This window comes from Pleurodeles waltl, chromosome 4_1 (assembly GCF_031143425.1).
Source record: "Pleurodeles waltl isolate 20211129_DDA chromosome 4_1, aPleWal1.hap1.20221129, whole genome shotgun sequence".
Lineage (NCBI taxonomy): Eukaryota > Metazoa > Chordata > Amphibia > Caudata > Salamandridae > Pleurodeles > Pleurodeles waltl.
Genome location: NC_090442.1, coordinates 735,721,179 through 735,744,396, shown reverse-complemented (window position 1 = coordinate 735,744,396; position 23,218 = coordinate 735,721,179). Strand labels below are relative to the sequence as shown.

General features: G+C 45.1%; 1 protein-coding gene across 1 annotated transcript in view; it reads left to right on the top strand.

The window, feature by feature from the left end:
* LOC138288099 (carboxypeptidase A1-like) overlaps positions 1-22,912 on the top strand; it is a 39,613-nt gene extending 16,701 nt beyond the window's left edge. The window contains exons 7-11 of the mRNA XM_069229329.1: positions 2,354-2,464; positions 5,418-5,508; positions 7,267-7,466; positions 13,245-13,329; positions 22,489-22,912. Of these exons, the coding sequence (XP_069085430.1) occupies positions 2,354-2,464; positions 5,418-5,508; positions 7,267-7,466; positions 13,245-13,329; positions 22,489-22,673 (672 nt within the window). The 3' untranslated portion in view covers positions 22,674-22,912. The remainder of the gene's footprint in view (positions 1-2,353; positions 2,465-5,417; positions 5,509-7,266; positions 7,467-13,244; positions 13,330-22,488) is intronic.
* Positions 22,913-23,218: the final 306 nt, after the last annotated feature.

The following is a 23,218-nucleotide window of genomic DNA, read 5'->3' as shown; positions in this document are numbered from 1 at the left end:
AGTGCTTACTACCCCTAATGAGAGGTTGAAGCGCTTTACAACAAGTAGCACTTTAATTATGGTTTTGCTCTACTTAGCACATCATTTGCACATGTTAACAAATAAAATAGTTTCTAGTTCACACAGATCAAAAGTTACTAATAATTCTGCATTGTGTTGCTGCAAAGTGGCAAGCCCTTTGAAAAGGCTAACTGGTCATCTTTCAGTTGCTGATTAATGTAGTTAGGAGTCAAGCTGATACCAATGAGGTAAAACCTTTACCCAGAATGTATTAACGTGTAAAAAAGATAAATTAATGAAGTAATGCTGCCATGAAAAGTGCTACATTATGTTGAATAATTTGCCATATCTTCCCACATAATTTAGCCAACTGTGCCATATTATTTGGTCCACCTCTGCCACAATATGCCAGTGGCGCTGATTATAACTGGGGCCTTGGAATTATGTGACTATGCAATTGCTGTGTTTTCCGCATAATTATGGATTTGCCACATTTGAAAGATGATCCATCATCTGTTTAGTAATCTGCAGAGTGTAACAAAGAAAATGTTTCTTGCTCAAACGAATGGAGCAAATCAAACCTTACTAACTATAGAGCAACACGTGTTCCCAAGAAGTAGAAGGACCTTTTGCAAAAGTTGATTGGTCCTGTTTCTGTTGTTTATTGTATATTTGTGTGTCAAACAGATACTAATGAGGTGAAACCTTTGCCCACAGAGTGTTGACCTGTGTAAAAATGACAATATAAGGAAGCAATACTATCAGAAAATGTGCCATACTATGCTGCATAAATTATATTTTCTTGCCAAATAATCTAGGGAAGCCGACCTCATAATTTGGTCCATAATTCCAGTGGCCCTGACTATAGCTCGAGCAAGGGTGGCACATAAAGGATCTGTATGCCAACAACTCCCCAAATTCATCCTTAGCAATAAATCCCCTCACTACATAGCCCACAGACCACTTATTTATCTAAAAGTAAACCCAAAGGTTTTGTACCTAGCGTCGCACACCAGAGGGTAAACTGCCTGTCACAGCACGAACCGAGCTACAGACGGAGCAGAATCAAAGAAAAGGCTGAGATGTCACCCAAATAAATACCACGGCTACCAGATTTTCCTTAGAAGTAGCATAGTTTTGCAAGTGGGTGCAAAATGTTGCTTTGTTTTGAGCTGCAAAAATCTTCGTATTAAAACTAGTCAAAGAATCCCCACCAGAGGAAAATGTTCTTTCTTGATTAACACCATACTCATTAGGGCCCAGGCACACGTGCTATCATTCAGTGCTGCTGTGACTCTGACTAGCCACCCCCATCTTCCGGTGTCCTATCTTTGCCATCGAAGACTTCCGTAATCAATGATCCATTAAACTCAGAGCCTGTGACTGGGTGACCTGACTCTGACTGGCAGCTCCTGAGACCAACCACTGCACCCAGCCGTTGTCTCCTCCCTTGCCAGCCATAGTAGCGCAGAGGTACCAGCAAATTACACTTACCTGCACGGGGCCAGACTGCCAGCTTTCATTTTAAGACGCCCCTTCCATTTTAAAACATGCATTCTAGGTGATCCGGATTGTGCTTCCGTAACCAAGGATGCTTGATGCAGCAGCAGGCAGGATAATTATTTCAAGGGTGTTTCTGGAACACTCTGACTGGCATGTGGGTCACAGAATGCCAACAGAGCTGGAAAAGCTTCTCTTCACACCTTAAGGAACTGGAGAACACAAACAACAAAAGATCTCTCCAGCCTGAGCTCTTTCTTTCGAACAACACCTGCACAGATGGACACCTCAACAAACAAGCCCGCGGGTACCCTTTTGTTCACAAAAAAAGTATAAAGGGCGCCGTATGTCAGTGTTACCACCCAGCCCAGTGCTCATGGTTCCTTGGAGGATAAATGCTGGCAAGGCCCTGTACAGGATTTAACAGGTAAACTAGAAGTTAGCCATATATTCAATCCTGACTACATGGAGAAATCTTATCTGTTTTAAGATGTTGGGCCTGGTGTTCAAAAAGGAGATTGGCCTAGAGGGAAATATGAAGGTCACCCCACCAGACTGGTGCCTCTGAGGGGCCAGAAGGGTAGGGACAGTATCCATCACATTCAGGCCTTCAGACTCTCTAGTATTTCTCCAAACTTTCCAAAAAGCTAGTCTACCTGTGATATGTTTTCTAGAGTGGGAGACGTAGGCTAAAGCTGTATGTAAAAACTGTATGTAGAAGGGGCGATGTGACAATTTATAGAACCAACATATAGTGTATTGGTAATCGAGAGAGGTCCATGTTGTTACGTTTGAGTAGAGTTGCTTAGTAGTGCTTCCACACTTTTACATCCTCACTTCTTTTTCTGTGCAGATTGCTGAAGATAACACCAAGGATCAGAGCCTGAATACCATCCTGGACAAACTGGACATCTTTGTGTTGCTCGTCACCAACCCCGATGGGTATGTGTACACCCACACCACGGTGAGTTCACTCCCTGGGTGTAGTGAGCTGGGCCTCTGAGCACACTCTGCTTTAGGGACACAGGCAAGCTGGGTGTTGAAGTAGTGGCTAGACATATCCATGTCTTGTTAACAGTCGCGGCTCACAGGAGTTACAGTGGCGTGGTGGCATGTGGGGAGGAATATTAAAAAAATAAAAAAATAAAAACAAACGTACCAGCACGCTGTGCCGCCACTCCTCCGTCTCCTCAGCAGCAGGCAGACACAGGCTCCCAGCCTGCCTTGCGGCTAATCCTGACGCTGCTCAGGGCAGCGTTAGGATTCGCTGGGAGCGCCCAGCCAGGCCGCTCCCACGAGAGACTGGGAGCCTGTGCCTGCTCTCTCCAGCCCGGCACTGTGCCAGAGATGGACGGCCAAACACACATGTGCGCTGAGGGGAGTGCATAGTGCACTCTTCTCAGTGCTCATCATCCCCAATGCCCCTGCCAGCAGCCTGAAATCAGCGTTAGGATTGGACGCAGGGCAGGCTGGGAGCCTGTGCCTGCAGATGAGAGCTGTTCGGAGGTGGCACGACGAAACAGGTATGTTTAAAAAAAAATGTGTTTTTTGGTCGCCCATCCGTGCCCTCCAACCCCCGCCACAGGCCACTCCGCCCCACCCCTTCTCCCTCCTGCAAGCCGCAACTGCACTTTCACCCTGGTCAGAGCAGGTGAAAAATGTCATCGTTTTTTGCCTTGAATCAGGGACAACCACACAGAAAAGGACCCAAACATTCTGGGTCCATGTGGTTATTCCTTATTCTGGTGAGAAAGCTCATGCTGACTAGTGTTTGGTGATGGGAATCTGCCAGAATTAGGGATTCATGCAGCAAAAACCAGTGACTTTATAATCAGGTCGTAAATTGTTTATAAACCCTTTACTAACAAAAAGGTTATTATTGGATTCATGCCAGATGAAAACAACTCAAAAAGAAGGTAAATACTTAACTTCATCCAATTCTGGACATGTGTAAAGTTTACTACTGCCAAACAGAGGGGTATGCGTAGGGCAGCATGCTAAGCTGCTACTCTGCATTGTGTGAACAGGAGAAACCAGAACAGCACCATATCTACTAAGGTACGGTGCTCTTCAGCTCCCTCCCCGCACTGCCACACTTGATGCTGCCTGGCGCCAGCGCAGAACCCTTGCGGCATGCTGCAAGGGTGCTGCATTACAGGCAGGATTGTGTTTGTGCAGGAAGTGTCCATGAGAGAGACAGAGGAAAATGGAGAGAGAGAAAAGTTAAAGCAGGTGAGTGCAAGTAAAAAGGTAGAAAATTATGTGGCTAAAAGGCAAAGAGAAAGAAAGAGGTGTGTGCTTTCCTTCCCATTTTGTTACAAACATTCACATTTACACTTCAGAAAATGGTGGTCCATACTAGCCTTAATTACTCCATGATAATGCAGACTGGAGGAGGCTGTAAGTTATAGTTGGTTGCCACGTACACTGTGGTGAATTGAGATGTTCATTTACTCTCCCAACAGTGGCATAAAAACACCCCGCAGCCTCCGAGCTCCAGGAGGTCCCCTCAGCACAGTACCCTGGGCTGAGAGCTCCCAAGTGAGTCCAGAAGGGGAGCCTTCCATGTACTTTGTAGGGGGGCCCCTCAAGTTTTATTAAGCCACTGTCTCCTGGACAGAGCGTACACAATTAGATTGCCCTTGAGGTATTACACAGCGCACCAGGAATGGGTCCAATGCACAATTATTGATAGTGGGAGTCAGTGGGCCGAGTTAATTTTACTCATCAGAGTAAAAGCTAGAATATGGGGAAAACCATCACACATACCTCTTAATACTATGTCATTGGAAACAGATTTTGATACACTTCTGCTGTAGTTAAGAATGTGTATGTACATATGCATGGGGATCTCTATAGCGTGAGCCTAGGCAAAATGCAGAAGATCACTGTTCATAATTAAAGTTTTGTGTAATTCCAACGAGTCGTAGGAGAGGCAGCTGGTTTGTGGACTTTTAATGAATTGTGATGTAGCGTTCTTCAAAGAGGTAATTTTTCAACTCTTTCCTAAACTGGAGCAGTGTTGGGGCAGTTTTCATGGATTTATGGATGTTGTTCCAGATCCTGGGTGCATAGATTCAAAAAAGCCTCCTGCCTTGTTTTTCTTTACTTTTTACACTTCTTAGTCTGCAGTCTGGTGGTTTCCTGGCTGTGGGTGCGCCAAGATCAATAAAAGATAAGCAAGGGTGGTGGTCTTCACACTTTGTAAATTAATAATGCATTTATCAAGGAAATGATGAACAAATTGTATGCTTTGGCTTATAGGTGTCAAACAGGACATGGGATATTGCTACCTCAATTAAATTGGAAAAAAAGTCTTATCAAGAAAGTGAGTTGCAAGAACATAAGGAAATGCTAAATTCTGTTAATGCTTATGGAAGCTAGACCAAACTGACTCTCAGATATGCTGTGGTCACAGGTTAGCTCATACACTTTCAAACTCCCATCACATTGGAGTTGCTTTTAATGCTAGAATAAGGTTCTGGAGATGCATGTAAACTGTGTAACGTCGACACGCATGTCGAATTATCATGTAGACAGGCTTGTAATTTTGAATTGCCGGATGCAGCTGCACAGAAGTTTTTATTTGAAACCTGTAACTGATGTTAAAATGTTCTCTGCTATGTAACTATACTGTTCCCTCATCCTTCAGTTACAATCTTTTTATGTAGTTCAAGTAGTGTACCGGATATAGGAGTGAGTTAAAATAAGAAATGTTTATGTTTTGCACCAGACAGGGTGTTTTCTTCAACATTTAAATAATCATGTGGCTTTTCAGTGTAATGTTTGATGATTTTGTACTGTTACAGACTTCAAGTGTCAGGCAGACACCAATGTTTTGCCACTTGTGATGGTGGGTTTGTGGGGAAACAATGCAGCAGAATTGTAACCTGAGGGTCTCCTCTCTGTTTATGCAGAACCGCATGTGGCGCAAGACTCGATCTGTCCGGTCGGGCACAACCTGCGTTGGAGCGGATCCCAACAGGAACTGGAACGCTGGTTGGGGAGGTAAAACTGTCCATTCATAAGGGCCCTTGAATGCGGATGTGGACATAAGCCATATCATACATATCATATGAGTCTCAAGGCCACTGTAGATTAGGTGTCTCCAGCATAGGTCCAGAAGGGCCGGATTCATGGCCGCTTGTCATGATAACCACTGACTTTTTTAATGGATCCCATTTAGAGCCAAACGCTTATTAGTTTATCATGAATCTCTGGCCTGGATGTAGTCCTCCTTGTACTACTTTGGATATCCCTGCTGTAGAGTTAAAATCAGCAAGAGGCAGAGAGCAAGAGTTATCATACTCTACTAGCAAATAACTTAAACCCTAGGCAGAATGTTTCTCTTGAACCACTGGACAGCAGAATACTTGGGTGATCCTTATTCATACCAATACTTGTGGGGGGATTGTTACGCCCCACCCTCACACTACAGCCTAGGTATAGCCAGATATGGGACTGGCTGTGAACCTATGTAAACACTGACCTATGGGGAAGCTCTGTGTTCCACTCTAGCCAATCTAGGCCTCTGCTTTAATTTGAATTAGATCAAGAACCTTTCCCATCCTTGGCTGTTTAAAATCTGAGCATCACTATTCCCGTTTTGGTAAGCCAACTGGGAGAAGACAACTGCCCGTAGGCATAGCAAATATAAAAACTTGTCTTTGCCCAACTTTCCCTCCCCCTCACAAAAAGAAGAATCCTTGCAAGGGAAAACTATGCTTCACAACCACACACTCAGGGCCTCATCGAGAGTTTGCGGGCAGCAGAAGCCGCCTGCCAAACTGTTTGGGTCAGAAAACCGCCACTCTGTTTTTCCACCCCCTGGCCCTATTACGAGTTTCCCGCTGGGCCAGCACCTTAGTGGGAACAGTATACCCAGACGTGGGTCCCATGCTCACTGTGCCACTGGATTCAAGCTAGCCTGGCTGATGAAGGGCGATACCCTGAAACCGGTCTTAGGATGCTTGTTTCCAGTCCAGGGAGGACCTGGCCTGGCAGTTCGGGCTGGACTGTTTCCATGGGGAACACGGTCAAGACTGATTTGCATATGGCTAGGTCCAAACTGGGGTGGGGCAGTGAGCAAAAAACATGATGGATTAAACCCAGGTCTCTGTGACTGGGAGTGAATGTTTGCATTGTTCAGCATTCCGTCCTTCATCTGTTCTTTTTCCAGCTGGAAACAGGCTACAGCATTGACGCTGGCTTATAATCGAGCTGGCGGCAATGCTGCAGTGCATCAAGCACGATAGCACCCGTCGTGTTTTTCACTGCATGTAATTCAGTCAGTGAAAAGTGCAACGGGGATGTCCGTAGGGGCCCCTGCACTGCCCATGGGGCCCCGCCACCCCGTCTCTGCCAGCCTTTGCATGGTGGTGGAACCACCATGCAAGAGCCAACGGAGGGCGTTGCCCCGGCAGATTAACACCGCCGGCACCGCCAGGCTGTCAACCGGAGGTAACAAGGAGGTGCCAGCGGTCTGAGCCACCACGGTTGTAATATGGCAGTCGGACCGCCACTTTGGCGGTGGTCCGAACGCCACTGCGAGTGTGGCGGTCTCAAGACCACCACACTCGTAATAAGGGCCCAAGTATTCCTTCTTTGTAGAAACGTCTGAAGACCTGGCTTGGCATCAATGTGCCATTACCTGCAGTGGATGGCTATACCTGTCCTATCTAACATCCCTGGAAGGACCAGTAAAGAAAGTCAGTGCACTGCCCTCTGCTTTCACCCTGGTTAATTTGCTTCTGTGCTTTATATCAGGTACGGGGGCCAGCAGCAACCCGTGCTCGGAGACGTACCACGGCGTGGCGCCACAATCGGAGCCCGAGATCAAGGCAATCGCAGACTTCATCACGAACCACGGCAACGTGAAGGCCATGCTGACCATCCACAGCTACTCGCAGATGCTGCTGTTCCCCTACGGCTACAAGAGTGACCACTGCGTAGACCACAGTGAACTGGTGAGCTCTCATCAAGGGTCTGCTAAAAAGGATTCACACCACTTTTTGGAGGTGTGCCAGAATGTTGAAGGAAGGAATAGCTGCTATGCCGCCACCTTTACATGCAAAATACCTTCAGCCAACCCTGAGTATTTAGACAAGCCCACTTTGTGAGCCAGGGTTTGTAGACACATACTTATCATGAAAAAAAATTCCTTTTCCAGAACGCAAAGTTTAGCAGCAAAAATACCAAAAGTGCCCCAAAGCACAATACAGTACCAGTAAGGAATAATTGGGGGTGCCTGCGTTCTAGACCTGGCTTATGCATTCTCACCTGTAATCACAAAATGAAACCTGGAGAAGAATTCCTTTTAGCTCTGTTGTTTTTTTTATAGCACTTACTAGGCAAACAGAGCGACAGAGCACTTATCCGTAAGTAGTAAATTGTTATAGAGATGTCATGTCATGGACTACGTACACTGTTTCATAGCTAAGTATAATAACTCAAACTTAGAACTAAACATAACTATAACATAATGAAAATGAATCAGTGGTTCCAGTGATTGTGAGAAAGTTATGTTTGAGGTTATTTTTGAAGATGGGAAATAAGGCCTGTTTAATTTGAGATGGTAATGCATTCCACATTTCCTGAAAACAAGCTTTTACAGTGCACGTCTTCTATGATCTCTAATAGCACCAAAGATTTTAAGTTTATATCCCATGATATTTTTGGATGGATACGTGGTGAGAATTTGTGGCAAAACTTGCTGTCTTGCAGATAATTCTAAATTCACTGAAATGATGTACGAAGGAGACAAGAACTAAGGTGATTTGATCAAACGTTTTTGTAGCAGAAACAAGAGCATCTATCTGACTTGCTTTGGTTCATAAATATGCTAGTATTTAAAAGAGCAAATTCGTATGATTCGTGACTTCCATTTTTCCAACAGGCAGTAACACCTAGGGCCCGATTTGTATGTTGGTGGAGAGGAAACTCCATCACAACGGTGACAGTGCTCCCGCCCGCCAACATAGTGGTCCACTGACCCAATTTAAATGTGGGCAGACCTTAATTTTCACCACGGTGGTGACTACTCTGTCACTGCTGTGACCAAATTTCTCAGACAGCCCTGTGGTACAAGGGCAGTCGATGCAGACCTCTACTTACACCCAGAATTAGAAGGCAGTTTTCACTGCCTGTCTCTGCCAGGAAAACCCTGACCATAAGGGGCAGTTAAAACTGCTAAATGCTGTCCTGTCAATGGGACCAGACTCCCATGACGAGGGGAGCATTTTATCTTTTATTTTCAGATAGAAAATCCTGCTCTGGGAGTTTTTTTTTTTAAATGCTGGGCTCCGTCATGTTGACAGAGTCCTCCACCAAACTTAAAAAATCATTGATATGAATCACAATGACGGTGGTTACTATCAATCCTTTAATAACTGACCGCCTGCTTGATAGTCATTTCTAAATCTGGCTGTTGGTACCTCCGTCAGGGCGAATGAGAAATTTACCCCATCGCCCTTGCGGAGAAACAGGCCCTCTGGCAGTATATATATATATGAGGCCCTTGGTCATAAATGATATGGCATACTTCTCCCTCCCAAATCATACAGAAAAGGGTTAAACTGGGTACATCCAACCATCTTCCTGAATTTGTGATTATCCATTGTAACCTCATGTGGCAGCAATGAAGGTTCCATCGTCTGCATCAATTTAATTTTAACCGTCAGATTGTCGCTTTTGAAATCACATTCTTCTTCTACCCCGAAACAAAGGGCACGTTTTTCTAAGTCTAATTAGCCACTGGAGCTATCAACAAAGAATAGTTGACAATAAATCATCTATAAACATAGACAAAGCCAAATAAACTATGGACATATTTTACATCTAGTGCAGAGGGAGACAGACGGACAAGGAAACATCAGGACTGGGGACATTGAGTCAGGGATACCTACTCAGAGTGACAGGAGATCAGGAATGGACATATATTCTTCATAGCAGTATAATTTGTTACTGACCTACCAACACAGAACGAAGGACCACCTTGACCACTTTCTTTTTCTTCACAAAAAGGGAGGTATGCCTGTTTTGGGCATAGATGACTGACGAAACACCTTTTAGACATTTTTCATTCTTTAAGCAGTTCCTGCTTCATTACAATCCGATGTTATTGTTATTCAGCACTTACATAGCATACAGTAAGGCCTGCCTTTAGTACAGCATCCCAACTCATTGAGTCTTCCAGGGCCAACTTCATACACTTTCCACAGAGAATCAGGTTGCCTGCCAGCATTTTGAAGTCATATTGTTAGTTGGTTAGAGATATAGCCCACTCTTAAGAACTGATTACACCCACATAGCAATAACATGCATTTTCGATTTGTAGTTCACTTACCCTCAAATTCAATAGCCATTTTTTTGATACACAGTGGCCTAAACACAACATCGTAGATTAAATTCCTCAGAATCCAACATCAGAGTATATATCAGAGTATATTTCCTCAAATACATTTGTGGATCGTGTATTCCAAAAATGACATCTAATGCTGATTCATCTGTCACATTAAGATGGTTATCTTCCTTTGGAAGGTAATCCTTACCCTCAGGTCTTTTTTGTCTGATGCTTAATCATCACAGACTCAGTTCAGAACCATGAGCTGCCATACTCACGCTGGAGTTTATTTTCCTCTGCCATGATTTGCTGATTAGCAACAAACCTAGTCCCAGATTTACGAAGAGCTTGCTTCGACGTTGCATCATGCAAGGCGATGAAAGCCCTTAAGTCAGAATTACTATGCTGTGCGGAACCACCCATGATTTTTGGCACATCCCACATTTGCAAACACTAGTAAACCTGGAAATGCATCAAAATGCTACGTCTTCCCAGGTGAGGCGTGACAAGGACAAATATGTTTATTTCTCCTCATTTTTCCTCTTTCTATGTGCGCTGAATTGTGCACTTCAGAGACTTCCTCCTGAATCTTTGCTAAACACACCCCTTTCTTTCCTCCTGAAGATGTCATCCTCTTTTACTGACTCAGCCAACAGATGAGCCAAACAGATCATTTTCTCCAGCTTAGGAGGAAATGGAATTAATGTGGCAGCACAGTAAAGGCTGTTATGGAGGCCAGCACTGCTACTTCTGAATCATCTATATATAAACTTGTACCACAACAGTAAGTCAGCTCAGCTGTATTTTGCATTCTTGTGCTGCATTATTGCCTTAACTTTATGGCGGTGTGGACTGCATGAAGGAATCCATCTTGTTCAGCAATCAGATCAGACCTCCTATAGGTTTGGATTAATTAATTAAGTTATTTATTTATTGGCAGTGTTGTGTAATTCAAAGCATAACATTTGATGTATCAGAAAGCTTTACAAGTCAAAGGCTGTTATAACATAGTAGGCGTACGAGAACAATGTACACAGCCTCTGTAAGAATGCACAGTTCATCGGGGCAGAGTAGTTCTTCGGAGGAGAGGTCCTATTAAGTATGTCAGACATTTAGGGGTGGGTGGCGGGACTTAAGGGTAGACATGTGTTCCAGAGGTTGTTACCCTCGCCTGATTAAACATGACTGGGGTTGGTGTCCATGATGTAAGCCCATACGTGAGGCAGGTTGTTCATATTATGTGATTGGCTAAATGAAATTAAAAAACTTCTACTACATTAATTCATCACCTTTACATCACTGTTTGCATTTTAAGTGACAGTGCAAAGTGTAAGCATAGAGTGCACTGCTCTGTTACTTTACTGAATATTTCCCCAAGTCACAGTTGGTAGACATAGATAATTTTCTGCAAGGGAACGTACCCAGTACCACAGATGGATGCTCCTATGAGGAGTGGAAATATCTAAAATAGAGAGATGCTGCTTTCTGCTCTGTACAGGAGCAGGATATGTGCGGTGAGGTAGACACACACTGTCCTCTTGGCAGGAGGGTTGTTTGGGGTGTTACACCTCCTAAAAAATGTATACTGTAGTAAATAGTTGGGTACAAGTACTTTCAGTCCAATATTGTAAAGTGCCTGTCGGATTTCACCTGGGATTTTTACATGCCCACACTGACAAATACACACACACTTTATCTTTTGAAGGCCTTAAAAATGTTGGAATAGTTTTAAAAATTTTGCTTATTAAGTACCACTAAACATCCACACTCCTCTTCCTTCCACTGCGCCGTAAGACCTCCTCACATTCAACTTCCATTATAATGTAAGACGTCCCAACATCATTGTTGAGAAATGTGAAGCTCACAAGCCCCCGTCATACTGACCGAGCTACTCCTCTTCCTCTTGGCTCTTGCTCTGCAAGACCTGTGCACTCACTCTCCCAGGCTGTTGTGTATCCCAGCACATGGAACTCAGATTTATTATTAATGAAACAAAGGAGAAAGAGCAAGCAGGGTTTGTGAATAAGTGATTTGTATAATGAAAATCCTTCACACAACCAGCTACTGGAAACACAGAAATTGAATTATTTGTTGGATTGCATCCTACATGTACATTTTTATTATTCCCTTACAGAGATCATAGTGCTTAATTTGTGCCAATGGTTGCAAAAGATCGGCACCAGCACTCACTTTTGGGGACCAGGATTTATATTCCATCATCAGACTTTGACCCAGAGCAAGAAAATGGCAGACAAGGGAGAAGCAACAAGAAGGGAAAGATAGGAAAACAGTGCTCTCCCAATGATGAACACACCACCATGATGGCGGAGTTTTCACTGTTGTAAGTTAGTTGGGTCAAAATATGCAGTGGACAACCACAAAGATGAACATTGTTGACCATTCACAAACATTTTTCAGGTGGCTTTGAAGACTAGTATCACCTAAAGCCGCTCCTTGCTGGGATAGCAAAGGTTATTCCACCATATTTCATGAGCATAAGGGGTTTCTCCATGGAGCAAACTCAAATCTAGAATAAACATTATTGCAAACGCACATTTCCATTCTGCGGGAACTTCCAGTGAATATCAATACTGGACTGGGACTATGCATAGAAATCTATGCTTTGTGTAGTTTTTGATTGTAGGGAATATCGACACTGAAATATAGATGGGTCACAATATTGTGACCACAATATCGAAGGACAAAATATCAAAAAGCTAAGTGCACAGAGGGAGGTGAGGATTTACTGTTCTTAACTCCACGTCTACGTACCTTGAAGATAGAAATATCACCAAGGTACCCATATGTGGCATTAGGTATAGAAAATGAACACAAACGTACCCTTGGATATTTTGTCCCTCAATATTGCGGTCATGATATTGTTACCTGTTGATATTTAAGATTTGATATTCCCAGCCTACACTAGTTTTCAATGTATACTCCTATTTGATTTTGTGAGTCCATGCCAATTTAGAGATTGACACAAATCGTAGGCGGACATCTCTGACAAAAAATACATGGAACCTTGGTGAGTCCTGCTTAGGGAGAAGTCTAATGTATTTATTTTAATGATCAAGTATTCACATTTTAAGAGCTGGCTTTTGTTTTTTTACATTCCTTGTAGCCATGTAAGAGTGTGTGCATACAATAATGAGCCATAACTAATAACCTGCATGCATAGTTTTCACTTCTTAAAATGTGCCTTGCTGGACACTCAAAAGTTATTTTTTGAGCAGCGTGCTTTGACAGTGCTCCCAGAGAGAGCTACCTTACTAGAGATGGTAACGTAACAGGGGCTGCTGTTCTGGATATTGCAGCTAGCATGGGAGGGTTGCCGATAAAACTGTGAACGTCAGCTACAAAGGTTATCCAGACACCTCATGAGGTACCTTTTATTTTGCAGAACAATCTTGCTAAAGTGGCAGCTGATTCTCTGGCCGAACTACATGGCACCAAGTACACTTATGGGACCACCCTCGACACCATCTGTAAGTACATCTGTTCTGTTTCCAAAGCATTTACATTGTAGCTGCTGAAGAGTCAGTAATGCCCTTAATTCTCACTGGTAATTTTTATTACTCTTAACCGTGCTCTTCGTTGTCCTGGTCCTTAATAATTGATATGGACTGCACCTCAATGAAAGGAAAAATGCTTCTCGAAGACGACCTCTCAATGGAGGAAAGAGAGATTTGGTGCTCGATTCACAAAGGGCCTCCGCACTCGTGGCGGGGCCCCCGCAGTTGTGGCAGGGGGCTGCACTGCAGTTACTCATTGTGGAGGTCCCACCACGGGTGCAGGCCCCAATTCACGGCTGCGGGGCATCTGCCATGAGTGCAGAGAACCTTTGTGAATCGGGTCCTTGGTTTGTAAAATAAAGGTATAACTGGGAGTGGGGGTTGGATCCATCGAACTCCATATGCTCTGGACAAAATGTCTCAGGGCCTGTGTGTCCATTAAACAAGCCACTCCATTTGGAGAGACTAACCTTGGTTTATCATGCTCACAGTAGAATAAAGTAGTAGATTATAATGATCTGCAAAAGGAAAGCCCAAATTTGTATGCCCCCAAGGAACACAATACCAATAGACCCGGTAGATAACAGGAGTGGTTGCAGCGGCGGCTCCTCTGTTAGGGTGGAGGAGCGTCGGCCCCCGCCAGCAGCACCCGCTGCAAATCCTTTAACAAATGAAATGATAATAAACTATGCTTGGGGATGATGAGGATATGAGGAGAGTGTAGAGTGCACTCCCGTCAGTGTGTATGTCTGTTTGTCCGGCCGTCTCAGAAACAGGTGGGACACCACACTTAGGCAGACCAGAACCGAGATGGGATGGAGGTGTCCTGTAGAGAGCTTTGTTTTTTAGCTGCCCAATTGCAACATGCAGTCCATTGGTTGGATGAGGGGTGCAACTGAAAGAAGCAACTGCTGGCGGGAACGCCTTTACGGTTTTTGCAGAAACTCCTAATGTTGGTAACAAGAGTCCCTGGTCACGTGCCATATGTGATGAAGCAAGTTCTGCCGGGTGTGGGAGTGAGTGGTTTGGAGAGTGCTGAAGGGATCCCCGTTTGCACCTGAGTTGTGCTTTTGGGTTCTTTAGCCCTTTGGCCAGATTCTCCAGCTGAAGTCAGTGGAACATTGGAGGGCAGGAGGTTGCACAATGTTACCAGATTTAGACCCCATGACAGGTTTATAACGTTAACAGATGCTGTAGCGACCTTTAATTTAGGAACAGACCAATTTCTACACTTCGCTAAAATATCCGCCACAGTGAGGGGAATCTGGCACAAGCTTCCCGAGGCACTGCAGGTGTCCCAAACCCTGGTGGCATTAATCAGTCTGCCAGGTGAGAGCCAGTTGGTTTCGAAGACCTATAGGGCTCTGGAGGAGGCTGCTCCTTGTCCTACACTGGTGATTGAGAATAGATGGCATGATGCTCTCAGGGAACAATTAGTGGGCACAGAGGGAGGTGGTTCAGAACTTGGAGTTCCCAAATGGCTTCACAATATTAACGTCTCTGTATGAGCATGCTTCCTGTGTAAGGATATGAAAGTTTTTGATGATTTGTGGGGCGCTACTAACCTTGTCACAGTAGAGCTGGTGAAGAAGAGAATGGAGGGGGGCGTTAGGGTAGTTTACTTTGTATTATTATATGGTGAGGCATATGCACCTCACCATCTCCGCTGGAATACAGAAAAGGACTCAGGACCCGGTTGTGCTCTTGAATTCTTCAGCAGTACCTCAGTGCCAGATACCCTCATGGGTGAATGGCGCACTCTGCAAAACTAGATTGCTTTATTGATTGTGCTAAATTTATGGAAATTTGATGGGACAAATAGAGGAAAGCTGGGACTGTCTTGGCAAAATCCAGGGCACCTGGTAACCCTACCTGCCTTGCCCACCACCACTACTGTCACAGATTGGTCCAACCCCCTCCTGCCCCACATGCACGAGATTTGCTGGTCTAAGGCTAAATGCCATCACCTTGCACATTGTGATTCGTCAGCCCATCTCAGCCCCTGGCCCCTCTGCAACCAGCACTATCCCCTGCACTTCTTACCTGGTGATGAAAGGAGGAGCTGCATGCAGGCTGTTTCAATTTCCTGCTCTAGAATGTCATGCCGCATGACATCAAGGAGCAGAAAATTGTCATCGAAGGTGGGCTGGGGGTTTCAACTTCACACTCAATTAATTAATTCAGTTTACTGTTCTATCTTCATTAAGGGTGAAGGTACTTGACTTTGCAAGGCCAAACAGGAACAGTAAAAACGTTACCCATGCTATGATAACGAAAACAAAGCCAAGCAAGGGGTTTGGGGCCAGCAAGATGGCAGAATAGACGTGCACCTCAAGCGCTCTGTCTGGCCACCTCAAAATCATAATAAATGCTGAAACCAAGGGGATAGCTATCCTAAAAAACAACGACACTTAGACCTGGATAGTGGGGAGCAGAAGATACACTGTTAGCTGAAGTGAGAAACGTACAGGGGGGAAACAGAGGGACGGAAAACAAAGATTGAAGCGAGAGAGAACTGGGCCTAAAGACAAAATGGGGGATGCAGAGGTGAAGCAGGGGTGACTGTAAGAGAACAAGCTGGCCCACAGGTGGTCTGAGTTGAAGCTGGAGAGAGCTGCGAATGGTGGTATGGATCTGCCTGACAGGAACTAATAGGCCTGGGGCTCAGGCTGAATAGCAGACCAGTGGGGAAAGTTTTTTTGACACACCTGACGCAGATCAGGGCATCGAGGACGAAAGATGAGGGCCCTCCTCCCACCCATTAGAACTAACAGCTGGCCGAAGCTGAAAGAGAGAATAAGACACTGAGCAATCCTGGTGGCTTGAGACTCCCCTCCACTGGTCAAGCAACAGGTGGGAGCAGATCGAGACCTTGAGGGGAGTGAGGAAATCCAAAGGAAGGGAAAATGGAACCAAATGGGTGCCAGCAAACAATGTGGTAACCAAAGCGCAGACTGAAGGCAAAGAAGGGAGTGAATGAGACCATCAGCGGGGAAGCGTGAATGGAGGGAATGGAAGCAGCCCGCCCCAGTATTGTAGCAAGAAGCAGGGGGCCCTGACTCAGATGATCCTTAACAGACCAGCCTGTGGTGAGCAAAGGCCGCTGAGGAAGCGGTGGTGTGGGGTCTAGAAGGCCCCATGACAGTGTCTGGAGAAACTGGAAGCCGGGTGACCCGGAATACCTGCCGACTGAGTTGCAGCTCGGTGCACCGGGTAAAAGCTGTCTGCTGTAGCAGGCCACCATACCAGGGCTTCAAGGATGGGTGAAGCGATAACCCACAAGGCTATGACACCCCATCCCCCGGACAAAGGAAACAGAATTCAGGCCCAGTGCAAAGCAGGGGTTTAAGAGTGGTATAAGTATCCCTAAAGCCTAACTCAGATACAATGGGAGAGGAGATACTGGACAGATACCTGTGGAGGCCCAGGACAAGGGAGGAAGAAGATGTAGGACCGACTACCAGACATTAGAAAAGGAAAGAAAGAAACTGCTCTGGAGGGGTGGGCCTAAAGGCGAGCATCGAGATGGTGGAAAGTGGTGACAATGGAGTACTTCTACAGACAATCTAAACATCGAGATAGACCCTGGAAAATAAAATAGGTGAAGTGCACTCTGAAGTAACACTGTTAAGACAGGTTTTGTGAAACACAGCAGAGAGAGTGATTTCAGCGGAAATTAGGATCTCAGCGCTAGAGGATACAGTCCAAATGCTCAAATGAGGAGTCACTGATGCCACAGCAATAACCGAAGACATTGGGGGTCATTAGGAGTTTGGTGGACAGAAAAAGCCGTCCGCCAAACTCCCGTGGTCAGATTACTGCCAGTGTGGTCCCCTTCCCGCGGGCCCCATCACGTGTTTCCTGCTGGGCCAGGGGGCAGAAACAGAGTTTCTGCCCCCTGGCCCAGCAGGAAACAGCCCACAACATTGCCCTCATAATGGCGTAGGGTGCACCAGCACCCATTGCGCTTTTCACTGTCTGCAAAACAGAGAGTGAAAAGCGCAACGGGCTGGCCATGAGGGCTCCTGCACTGCCCATGTCAAGTGCATGGGCAGTGCAGGGGCCCCCGTGGGGCCCCCTGCACCCTGTCTCCGCCAGCCTTTACATGGCGGTGCTACCGCCATGTAATCGCCAGCGGAGAGGAGGGATGTAATCCCAAGGGCAGCACTGCCCTGGCAGATTAGGACCACCAGCACCTCCAGCACCACCAGCCCTCAAGTGGAGGAGAAGTGACGATGCTGGCGGTCCAACTGTGGCGCAACTGCCATGGTCAGAATGTGGCTGTCCGACCGCCACCACTGCCCTGGCTTAAGACTGCCAGGGTCGGACTGAGGGGCATAGTGTGGAGGGTAAAAGATGCAGAGAGTTGAACACGGAGAAACCTGAGATTTGTAGGTTGGAGCAGAAAGCAACAGACATGACTGGATTCTTAGACAAATGGTTAAGGGAGACTCTGCTAGAAGACAAGTTCTTCACCTGCTTTGTGACAGAGAGCATGTATACAGCTCTTAGTGGGAAACCTCTATCGGGAGCACAACCAAGAAAAATTATTGCTAGATTCCTAAACTTTAAGGTCCGAAACACATTTCTAAGGGAGGCTAGGTTTTCAGTGTGAGTTTATTCTAGTTAGAGTAGATATAAGTAAAGGGAGGATGAGCTACAGACCTTTGATCGTGTCACCTGTGAGCAGTTACGTTTTGTTTGTTGTCTACGTGCTCAAATGGGGCAATGTAAGCTGGGGAGCAAGGAGTTAGGGGACGGGAAACAAGTTAAAATGTTACAGGTGAATTGAGTGGGAAATGCCACTTGTTAGAATAGAGGATGTAACTATTGATGCAGGGTGCCCATTAGAAGAAATACCAACACATAAAAATGGTGCAAACAGAAAGGGAGGATAAGGGGGAGTACAAAACTCTAACTTGGAATGTACATGGCCGAGGGATGAAGGTCAAAAGAAGTCTAGCACTACAAAATATCCGTAGACTCAAGAAAGAGATAGTCTTTCTCCAGGAAATGGACCTGCAAGGTACAGAGTGTAAATTCTTGGGGAGAAGCCAATACAATATGCTTGCATATGCGGGATTCACCTTGGGGTCCAGAGGTGTGGCAATACAGATCAAGAAGACCATACCCTTCCAAATAAGTAGTAAATGAGTTGACCCGGACCGCGGATATGTAGGTGTTAAGCAGAGGTCGGGGCGCTTAGGCATACCATTGATCAATGTGTACGCTCCACCAAGGTTGCCAAAGAATACTTTAGACAAAATAGCCACAGTACTGATGGAAGCAGATTTCCCAATGTGTATAATTAGATGAGACTTCAACAATGTTATTGTACTAGAGATTGATATATCTGGGGCATTTAGCATCCCTATGGGGGGGTGGGGGCACATGGTTGGCGCAGTTTTCCCAGGCAATGGGGCTACCAGACATTTAGAGAACACAACACCCCAGGGAGAGACAATACTCCTTGTTCTCTGGGGTACACAGGGTCTTTTCAAGACTTGCGTATATACTACCCCGCAGGTGAAATTAGGAGCATAATACAAGATGAATACTTGGCAAGAGGCCTATTGAACCGCTCTCCTGTTATAATGTCGTGGGGGCAACCCAAATTGGAAAGAAGGACTCACAGGGAGGTTAACTGCTTGCCGTTGAGAGACCCGGAGGTAGTGACAGAATTTAAAGTACGCACTGCATTGCACTTTATACAATACAAGGGTACAATGGGAGTGGCGGAGACACTATGGGAGGCATGTAAGACGGTTCTCAAGCATAGTGCACAAAATGTATTTGCAAGAAAGCAAAAAGGGCAGTAGCAGAAATGGAGGAAACTGGGATGACAAGTAACACAGCTGGAAAGCTCAATGGGTGTGACGCCGGCGGAGCACAGAGTCAAGACAAGGGACACTATTGAAAACACAGTATAGAAATCTGGTGGAAGATGAGGCAAAGAAACAGATACTAGTGAAGCAGTGAAGGCAATATGAACGGAGATAAAGCAGGCAAGTTACCGGCATGGTTTAGTCAAAAAGAGGAAGAGGCCAGGAGGATTGGATAAATTATTGACACACGGTTGGGACTACAAAACACAGACATAGGTATTGAAGCAGAATTTGACAAAAATTAAACAACACTGTATGATGGACTCCCTCAAAAGAGTGATCAGCAATACCTGTACCAAAATAATCTCCCTAGTGTGCAGGACGTAGATATGGAAGACCCGGATGAGGAAATAACACTGGAAGAAGTGCTGGGGTGAAATTACAGTATCCCTGCAGTGTTCTATAAATGGTTTGAGGGTCGGGTGGCATCTTTTATGCTAAAGCTTTTTATGGAAGGGAGAGAGAGGGGAAAACTGCCAGCGGACCTCCAGCACACAGTCAAAACTGTGACACACAAGGAGTTAAAGCCAAAAGTCCAGTGTGGCTCAAATCAGCCAATCTCCTTGTTAAACATAAAAGCAGAGGAGCTCTCTACATCCTAGTAACGTGTCTCCTAAGAGTTATTACATGCTCAGTCCACAAGGATCAATCAGGCTTTATGCCAGGACGCTCAACTAGACTTAATCTTTGGTGAGCACACAATTGGCTTGCCAAAGTGGTAGTTGTGCAGAGCCTCAAGTCTTCCTTTTTTTGGCACTGAAAAGTTGTTTGATGCAGTACATTGGCCCTTTCTCATGCAAACTCTGGAGAAATGTGCGTCTGGCTCACAGTTTAGGGAATGGGTGGCACTTTTATACCAGGCACCAATGGCAGGGGTGCGAGTGAACAACACATTTTCTGAATGATTCAAGCGGGGGAGGGGACTAGGCAGGGTTGCCCCCTGCTAACCCTCCTCTTCGCTCTTACAATTGAATCCTTGGCAGGTCTGGTTAGAGCCCGCTGTGGTATAACTGTGGTTGACACTCCTGACAACGAGGAGTAAATCTCGCTTTATGCAGGGACATCCTTTTTTTACGTAACAAACCCCAAAATCAAGATTGCCAGGATTTTCTGGGTGTTTGAGAAATATAGGACCTACTCAGGATACAAAATGAATTCACGGGAAATCGGTTCTGTACCAGCCACAAGGATCTGGACAGACGTGCCACATTCCACAGAACCTCAGGCTGACAGCAGGGGGATTCATCTATCTAGGGATTTATGTAACAGCAAGCAAGGAGACTTGTCTAAACAGGAACATAGGTCAGGTGGTAGCCAAATGTAAAACAGGTGTTGATATGTGGCACACACCACAGCCCACGTTAATGGGTAAAGCGGTGGTATTCAAGATAATTATGCTCCCTAAATTAGATTGCTCTCTACAAAATACGTACTATTGTTTACCAGCCAAATTGTTTGTTAGAATAGACATCCATACCATGCTATCGAATAAGGGCCATCCCAGAATAGCTCTCAAGACATTGTTCAAGAACTCATTCAGGTGGCATTGCTCTCCCCAGTGTTAGGACCTACTACTGGGTGGCACATTTTATTGCCATAAATGACTGGATGTACACTCAAACATTCAAGTTCGAGCTGGCAACACTCCAGGAACGCTCTCAATTTCACTACATATAATGGGGGGCAGGGACACAACAGTTGCTACCTGCAACTCAGGTAGGGATAGAGGTGGAGGGCAACAAAAGCCATAGGATGGGACAAACAATTCACCAGAGAGACACTATTATGGGAAAGGGCAATGTTGCATGAAGTGGGGAAACTGAAAGGATTCAAAACCTCGGATGCATAGGTGTAACATACCTTGGTGATATAATAAAAGAGGGCGCCGTTATGTCATTCCAGTCCCTGCAGCGTGAATACCAATTAAGCCTCACACAATATATAAAGTCTGCACAATTACAACAGGCCTGGCAGGCTGAGGGGATAGAGGTATTGTAAATCCCTGCATATGCACCACTGGAAGCTAGAATACATATGGAGAGACTGGGCCAGGGGGCTGTATCTGCTACATATAAGACACGAAACAACACGTCAGATAACTTACAGAGGCTGAGAGAGAAATGGGTGAGAGACACGGGAAGAAATGGAGGACATAGACTGGGAAACGGCACTGATGCACCCATGAGAGGTGGCTCTAAAAATGAGTCTACAACTCAAGATACTTCATAGGGTGTGCTTTGACAGAAACAGACTGTTCGAAATGGAAAAGGCACAGAACACAAATCGCATAAGATGTGAAATTGACAGGGAGACATTCCTGCACACCTTGTGGAGCTGCCCACAAATTCACTTATACAGGGTGAAAATAGTACAAGAATTGAGTAGTGTGCTGGAGGTGGAAATATCCAGAGCCGGATTGGGAACCCAAAGTAGCCCTGGCAATTTTGTCAGACCAGCCCACAAAAAAACAGCAGTTGAGTGCAAGTTTGAAGCACTGGCTGGCCCCGGGAAGCTGGAAACGAGAGTGAATGGATTATGGTGGCTTTCTGCTTTTGTTACTGAGGGCCAATATTGCAGCACCGTTGCAAAACTGGCCTTCAGTAACAAAACTGGCCCTCACCCTTCCAACCTCCTGGGGAAACACCCGATGCCCGCTACGGCCAGTCTGGCCTTGGAAATACATCTTGACCCCAATATATCTTCCTTGGTATCCCAAATGATGTAGACATATACAATGAGCCAAGCTTCTCTTTTGGGGTTAGGGTTAATAGTAGTTAAACGAGACATGGGAAGAAGATGAGCGGGGAGCGATAGAGACTCCCACGCTGAATGAATGGAAAAATGGTGTGGATATGTATATGATGGCAGAGGGCTACCTAGCAGAGTAGTGGGTGCTCACTTTCCATAAAGTATGGAGCACTTAGATAAAATATTACAGCTTAGAACCGGTAGAGGAAGAGATGAGACTCGAAGGCCTATGGATCTGGGCTGACGTTTTTACTGAACTTTGCCTGTATGTGCATACTACAGGTGAGGTGGGGATTACAAGGAATGTTGACTTGACTAAATGCTACTCAAGTGATAATTTACCCCATGTTCAGGTTGTATATATTAACACTGTTACAAAACAGAAAATGAATAAATATGTTTTTTTTTAAAACAGGCAAATATAGTCAGCACCGTGGAGTCGTTACTTTGCTATCTATTATAGTTTTTACAACTTGTTTCCACATTCTCTCCTTTTCAGACAGGGCTGATGGGACAACCACTGACTGGGCCTACGATGTAGGCATCAAGTACTCCTACACGTTTGAGCTGCGTGATACTGGAAAGTATGGCTTCCTCTTACCAGCCAATCAGATCCTTCCGACGGCTCACGAGACCTGGCGGGCACTCATGAAGATGATGGAACACACCAGAGACAACTCTTAATCGAACGTCTATGTAAAGGGTTATTTTGACATGTAGAAAGGGCATTTTAATCAGAATAAATCGCGGAATCTGAACAACACCCGCTTAATAAAACATATCTCCCATTTTCAGGATGACCATTGACCTTAAATGTGTGCCAGCTGCTGTTTCAACATATTTTGCTATTTGGTTCCACTGTTTTATTCATTTGCATTAAAACAATAACTAAAACAATAACAAATTAAATGTTTCACAACTCCCTTCTTGACAATTTATTTTTATAAAAGCACAATTTTCGCTAACATCCCAAGTAAAACTAACGTATTCCTATATATCATAAAGTACATGGAAAGCTAAACCACCAATGCAAACTGCAGGTTCGTTTCTGTAAATTGCACTCTAGATGACTAGAATGGGAGTCAACGGGATTACTGCCATTCAGTATTTGTTTCTTTCTGTAATTCTCATTAAGGCTTTCAGATTACAGAAATCGGTCTTTTCCCATCCATTTATTTTTAAAAACAGATAACACAGAAAATACATTTACTTTGGAGTGTCTCTGTGCT